Here is a 7,515-nt window from a genome sequence, read left to right as displayed (position 1 = left end):
GGCATCATTGTAATTGAATGAAGAACAGCTGACTAACAGCTAATTGAATAAATTTCCCGGAAGAGTAAGATTGGCGGTTTTATTTCTTTTTTCTTTTTTCTTCTTGTTTACTGTATAGTTTATAAACGGCATTACTCCGTAACTCGTATATGGTGCAGTTACTGCATGAACCCAAGTGTACATACGTACCCATGTCTTAATCACACACCTTCCCCTAGTTTTCTTATTTGCATGGATGTTTTGTACACTCTGTTGAGTGTTGATATTGTTTTTGTTACCATTTTTTTTTTTTTTTGCCTCTCAGTGTGCATGTCAAGCATAAGATCTTCCTTTCTGCAGTGGAGTATTTACCTTTTTCTGCTGGGGACGATTCAAAAGGCAGTTTTGAAGAAATTATTGAGAGGTACTCGTGTTTCCTCTTGAGCATACTTTGACTTTCAGGTAGGATGCAACTAAGCGACTCTGTTTGTTCTGATACTCTTAAACAGGGTCTTATCAAGATCTCGGGAAACAAAATTTGGTAAGGATAATGAGTTATCAGATGTTGCAGAGCAGCATCGCCTGCAGAGTCTTCAAAAAGCTATGGTTACCCAATGGCTCTGCTTTACAACCCCCTCCACAATTAATAATGTCAAAGAAGTTAGTCTGAAACTTCTTTTGCGAGCATTGATACATAGGTAATTTGAATGCTACACATTATAGCTTTAGGGTAGGATTCTGGAAGATGAAGCTGCTTTCTTGACAATATGTACTCCAGAATTAACTAATTTGATAAAGAACTCGTGAGAATTCACTTTCATTTATGCTTGAAGACAAGTTATAATGCTTTGAAAGCCATGATTGTAAACTTAGATAATCTTTTTGGTTCGATAATAAGATGGTTGTTTCTAATAGCCACAAGTGATGCTTCAATTTGGTTTCCTAATTTGCACACTAGCCATGATGTAGACTCTCTGGTCGGCTTTCAATTTTTTTGTGCTTGATCTTCAAGTTTAACTCAAATCATTCCTTTCACTTTTTTTTCCCCTCTTTGTTTGTTCTGACTTTCAGTGTATATTTCTTTTCCCTATAGCAACATATTGTTCAGGGAGTTTGCTCTCATTTCCATGTGGAGGGTTCCAGCGATGCCCATAGGTGCCCATAGATTACTTAGTTTTCTTGCTGAACCTTTGAAGCAACTACAAGAATTGTCTGATACATTGGAGAATTATAATGTCTCTGAGAATCTGAGGGAGTTCCAGGATTGGGTATGCATATCTCTTTCTCGTCCTTTTGTTAATCAAAGTTTCAGTATATTAATATCTGTTCTCCTTCCAAATAGAGTGAATATTATTCCTGTGATGCAACATATCGCAATTGGCTCAAAATTGAATTAGAGAATTCAGACGTTTCTCCTCTTGAGCTCTCATTGGAGGAAAAACAAAGAGTCACTTCAGCAGCAAAGGAGGCCTTGAATTCGTCTCTGTTATTGCTAATGAGTGAGTTCAATTGACTTTTTCTTCTATTGTGTATAGAAAAACAGACTTTCTGAAAAATGTCTCGAGTGGCTATAGAGATGTCAAACGTGCCGTGCCAGGCCGCACGGCATGTCCAATACTAGGCCCGTGACGGGCCTGGGCCGGGACTGGCACGGCCCTGCACAGTGCAGGTCCGTGCCTGAGGGGAAAAACTCAGGCCCGGTCCAGGCCTGCGGCCCTAGTCCATATGGGCCTGGGCCCAGGCCCTTCACGGGCCGGCCCAACAAATTGTACTTTTTTTAATTTTAATTAAAATATATATATATATATATATATCGTATGCCCCCAAAAGATGTGATTTTATTGAATTGACATAATAGGAATAAGTACACATAAATGTGATAAGCCCTTACTCAGGCAAGTGTACATTAGGAGGAGCAAAGGCTTAGGAAGGGGCAGGGCCTGATCGTGAGAAAGTTGTTTTTAGCTTTAAGTGGGAACTTGTAATATTAGTAGTATACTTACTTAGATAGCTGGCAGAGGGGGGGAAATAAGGTGGAATGTATAAAAGGGGAGGGAAGAGGAGTAGAAACGATCACGGGAGAAATAATCTAGAAGTAGACAAGACTTGGAATCATTCCAAGCAAGGGGAGGAAGCAGACCCTTGAAGATCTGCGTATCATTGTATAGATTCTGTCGATTAATAAAATTCCTACGTTGATTCTTTCTAGATTCTTTCGATTCTTCAATTCATTCTTACATAGTTCTTGTCCCAAACACCAAAGACTCTATCATTTGGTATCAGAGCAAAAATTTTGGTTTTCCCTGGGTGTTAATGGCGGCCAGGAAAACCGAGGAGAACTTCGATGCAATGGAGAAGGAGATTCAGCAGGTTAGGGCTTCGGTGGAGAAGGAAATTGGTGAGGTAAGGGCCGAAATCAACCATAACGTAGCGGAAGTGAGTCAGAATGTGTCGGAACTGCGCAGACTGGTGGAGGAGCAGATGCGACTGCTAACCGCGGCGGCGATGGCGATTCCACTGGCGGAGGGTTCACGATCGGGAGCCGCGAGAATTCGGGAGGATGAAGTAGGGGTGGCCCAAGGTGCAAATCGCGAAATCACGGGACGTTTAGAGGAGGACGGAGAAATTGCGTGTGTTAGGGCTCGGGATGCGAACGGAATCCGACCTGATTTCCACTGCGACGGCCGGAATGGTCGACCCAGGGATGGCGAGACCGGCGACGGAGACAGAAATCTCTGAGAGGGGCGGCGCGGCGATTATCGCGTCGGGGAATTACCGAGGACGCTCGGGACTGGCGCGGAGGTCGAGATGTTGAAGGAGGAGGTGGAAATCGCACCGGAAACGGTGGACCCAGGCTGAGGATGGACGGTCGACACGAGGGAGGTCGATTCGGAAATGGTGGTAGAGATAACAGGCGACGTTGGGAAGAGAATGAGGCTGGTGAGTCCATGGATTTTCTGGGGACTTACGGGGAACCGTGGGGAGGTGAAGACTTTTCTCCAATTAGGAGGAAACAGCTGGATTGTCCATTATTCAGTGGAATTGACCCGGATGGCTGGTTGTTTAGGATGAACCAATATTTTTCCATCAACAGATTTTTTGAGAAAGAGAAGTTAATTATGGCGGGAATAGCTTTGGAAGGAGATGCCTTATCGTGGTTCCAATGGCAGAATCAACGTCGACCTTTCATCACTTGGATTGATTTCAAGGTGGCTCTTTTACAACGTTTCCGTTCGTCACAGGAAGGGAATTTGTGTGAGCGTTTTTTGGCGATTAAGCAAACGGGAACGGTGGCCGAGTATCGATGAAACTTCGAGGTATTGGCCGCTCCTTTACAAGAGGTGCCGGAGGAGATTCTTGAAGGCATTTTTGTAAATGGGTTAAGGGCTGACATCCGGGCTGAATTGCGTTTACTCTAGCCGGAGGGACTCTCCGAAATCATGGATATGGCGCAAAGGATTGATGAGAGAAATATGTTGCTGCGAAGGGAGATGGGAGGGCCTCGGGTTTGGCGTTCCCCAGCGGCGGGGTTCACAGCCAATCCATCTGTGGGAGCCAGAGCGAATCAGCCCCAAGGCAATCCAATTCAGCCCCAAAGCATTCCGATTGTTGAGAGACTGCGAAAGGATTTTCCGTTTCGGAAGTTGTCCGATTCGGAGTGGCAAGAGAAGAGGAATAGGGGGCTTTGTTTTCGTTGCGACAAAAAGTTTACGGTTGGGCATCGCTGTAAAAAAAAAGAGTTGCGAATCATGTTAGTTAGCGATGAGGATGATTGGGAAAACCAGGAAATCAACTTGGAGGAGACAAAGGGGGAGCCGGAAGATTTGCTACGGACGGAGGTGATTGAGTTGTCGTTGAATTCCGTAGTAGGATTGACCACACCAAAGACCATGAAGATAAAGGGGGAGATTGGCCACCGCGAGGTAATTGTTTTAATAGATTCCGGTGCTACGCACAATTTTATTTCCCTTACATTGGTTTCCGATTTATCATTGCCAATAACTCCTACAACCGGTTTTGGTGTCCAAACGGGCACGGGAGAGTCGGTACAAGGGCAGGGATTATGTAAGGAGGTGGTGTTAACCATGCAAAACTTAACTATAATTGAGAATTTCTTGCCGCTTGAGTTGGGGGGAATAGACGTGATCTTAGGAATGCAATGGCTTGAGACTTTGGGTAGTATGCATGTCAATTGGAGGACTCAAGCCATGAGGTTCAAAGTGCATGGGGAAAGTGTAATGTTGAAAGGGGATGCTAGCCTCACGAGGTCGTTAATCTCCCTTAAGGCCATGATGCGTACCATTCGTCATGAAGGCCAGGGAATTTATTTGGAGATGAGCCAATTAGGCGTGGAGCAAAACCGGGACGTTGAGGAGGGAGGCAATGAACAGCTTCGGTTGATATTGTATAAACATGCGGCTGTTTTGGACATGTCAGCCGGGTTACCACCACATAGGGTGAGGGATCATCGCATAATCCTAGAGGAAGGCACGAGGCCGATTAGTATTCGACCCTACCGGTACCCACATTTTCAAAAGAATGAAATCGAAAAATTAGTAAAAGAGATGTTGGCGGCGGGGATCATTCAACCAAGCACGAGTCATTTCTCTAGCCCAGTCTTGTTAGTTAAGAAGAAGGATGGCAGTTGGAGATTCTGTGTGGATTATCGGGCGTTAAACAAAGCCACGGTCCCGGATAAATTTTCAATTCCGGTGATCGAGGAGTTGCTAGACGAGTTGTGTGGCGCCACTATTTTCACCAAGTTGGATTTGAAAGCGGGCTACCACCAAATCCGTATGTGTGACGCGGACGTACCAAAGACGGCTTTTCGCACCCCCGAAGGGCACTATGAGTTCTTTATTATGCCATTCGGGTTGACAAATGCACCGGCCACATTTCAATCCTTGATGAATGAGGTGTTAAAGCCATTCTTGCGTCACTTTGTATTGGTCTTTTTTGATGATGTCTTGATTCACAACCGCTCTTGGGAGGACCATATGGGGCATTTGGATAGGGTCCCATCGGTCTTACGGAGCAATCAACTGTATGTCAACCAAAAAAAATGTCTTTTCGCACAGGAACGGTTGGAATACTTGGGACATATTGTCTCTAAGGAGGGAGTGTCAGCAGATGCCAGTAAGATACAAGCCATGATAGATTACCCAACTCCGCGGTCCCTTAAGGAGTTACGGGGATTCTTGGGACTTACAGGTTATTACCGCCGCTTTGTGGAAGGGTATGGACGCATTTCGTGGCCCTTGACACAACAACTAAAGAAAGATGCTTTTCATTGGAATTCTGAGGTCGATGATGCTTTTCAATGCCTAAAAAAAGCTATGACAGAGATTCCTGTGTTGGCTTTGCCGGATTTCTCTCAACCCTTTGTGTTGGAGTCTGACGCTTCAGGTTTTGGCATAGGCGCGGTCTTGATGCAACGGCAGCGTCCCGTTGCTTATTTTAGTCAAGTTCTATCCACCCGCGCTCGTGCCAAGTCGGTATATGAGCGGGAATTGATGGCAATTGTGTTAGCCATTCAGAAGTGGCGACCCTATTTGTCGGGTAGACGCTTTGTGGTGCGCACGAACCAGAAAAGTTTGAAATTTCTCTTGGAACAGCGATTGGTGAGTGTGGAGCATCAACGGTGGTTATGTAAACTACTTGGCTATGACTTTGAGATTCACTACAAGCCGGGGAAGGAAAATAAAGTGGCACATGCCCTTTCTAGGCAGCAGATGGGACTGTTTTTAATGGTCTTGACAACCCCGATGGTGCTGGATATTGAGGAGTTGCAGCGGCAGGTTGGATTGGACCCCGAGCTCAGCAAGAAAGTGACGGAGTTAACAGCTGGAAATCCTTCTTTGCCGGGGTATTCCCCGCATCGGGGGCATTTGTTGTACAAGGATAGGCTGGTCGTTCCTCCGCAATCGCCTCTTATTCCAACCTTGTTACGGGAATTTCATAGTAGTAAGATTGGCGGTCACTCGGGGGTTTTCAAGTCTTACAAGCGGTTAGCCAGGGAGTTCTATTGGAGGGGAATGCGATGGGATGTTGAGTCGCTTGTGGCTGCCTGTGTCACATGCTAGCAGCACAAGTCTTCCACCTTGTCTCCGGCGGGTTTGCTGCAGCCATTGCCAATTCCAAATCGTGTGTGGGATGACATTTCAATGGATATCATTGAAGGTCTTCCCAAATCAACCGGCTACAATTCGGTTTTGGTTGTAGTTGATCATCTTAGTAAGTATGGTCACTTCATTGGCCTTAAACATCTGTTTTCAGCCAATATAGTGGCTGCTGCCTTTATGCGTGACATAGTGCGTCTTCATGGTTTTCCGCGGAGTATAATCTCCGATCGCGACAAGGTCTTTATGAGCCATTTCTGGAAGGAACTTTTCCGGTTGCAGGGTACCACTTTGTGTCGGAGAACGGCCTATCACCCGCAAACGGATGGACAAACTGAGGTTGTCAACCACTGTTTGGAGGCTTACCTGCGTTGCTTTGTTTCCAGCCACCCTCGGCAGTGGTTTACGCCCCTTCCTTGGGCCGAGTATTGGTACAATACGAGCTTTCACGTTTCGGCTGCCATGACACCTTTCAAGGCTTTCTATGGTCGAGATCCCCCGCGGTTGGTGCCTTATGAGGTCGGATCTACAGCTACCTCAGAGTTAGAGCGGCAATTATGTGATCGCGATGCACTTTTGGCTAACTTGAAGGACCATTTGGGCCGCGCCCAACAGTCCATGAGGGACCACGCCAACAAGAAGCGCCGCTTGGTGACTCTTGAGGTTGGAGACATGGTTTATTTGAAACTTAAGCCGTACCGTCATCGGGCACTAGCTAGGGTAGTGAATGAAAAGCTCGCGCCACGCTATTATGGTCCGTTTCCGGTCCTTGCTCATGTTGGTCCTGTGGCGTACAGGCTGCAACTTCCCATTCATGCTCGGATTCACCCGGTCTTCCATGTGTTGCGATTGAAGAAGGCTCTTGGCTCGGTGGATAGTCCTTAATCTTTACCTCCCAATTTGTTGGAGGATTTGACATTGCAGGTTGAACCGGAGCAGGTTGTAGATACACGTTATTCCCCGATCCTTGCTCATGAGGTTTTGATCAAATGGCGCCATCTTCTAGACTTTAAGTCTTCATGGGAATTGTTTGAGGATATGCAGCGCCAGTTTCCTGCCTTCCACCTTGAGGACAAGGTGACTTTTTTGAGGGGGGTGTAATTGATAAGCCCTTACTCAGGCAAGTGTACATTATGAGGAGCAAAGGCTTAGGAAGGGGCGGGGCCTGATCGTGAGAAAGTTGTTTTTAGCCTTAAGTGAGAATTTGTAGTATTAGTAGTATACTTACTTAGATAGTTGGCAGAGGGGGGGAAATAAGGTGGAATGCATAAAAGGGGAGGGAAGAGAAGTAGAAACGATCACGGGAGAAATAATCAGGAAGTAGACAAGACTTGGAATCATTCCAAGCATGGGGAGGAAGCAGACCCTCGAAGATCTGCGTATCATTGTATAGATTCTGTCGATTAATAAAATTCCT

The 7,515-nt window shown here is 46.0% G+C and overlaps 1 protein-coding gene across 1 annotated transcript in view; it reads left to right on the top strand.

Annotated features, from left to right (window-relative positions):
• The window catches only part of LOC21391535 (nuclear pore complex protein NUP107), a 20,692-nt gene that overhangs the window by 7,402 nt on the left and 5,775 nt on the right, over positions 1–7,515 (top strand). Inside the window, exons 14-17 of the mRNA XM_010113681.2 lie at positions 305–403; positions 489–677; positions 1,073–1,247; positions 1,322–1,478. Coding sequence (XP_010111983.2) covers positions 305–403; positions 489–677; positions 1,073–1,247; positions 1,322–1,478 — 620 coding nt within the window. The remainder of the gene's footprint in view (positions 1–304; positions 404–488; positions 678–1,072; positions 1,248–1,321; positions 1,479–7,515) is intronic.

The sequence above is a fragment of the Morus notabilis genome, unplaced genomic scaffold, assembly GCF_000414095.1.
Source record: "Morus notabilis unplaced genomic scaffold, ASM41409v2 Scaffold936, whole genome shotgun sequence".
NCBI lineage: Eukaryota > Viridiplantae > Streptophyta > Magnoliopsida > Rosales > Moraceae > Morus > Morus notabilis.
Note: the sequence above shows the minus strand (reverse complement) of the source record. Positions and strands in the feature narration are given on the sequence as shown.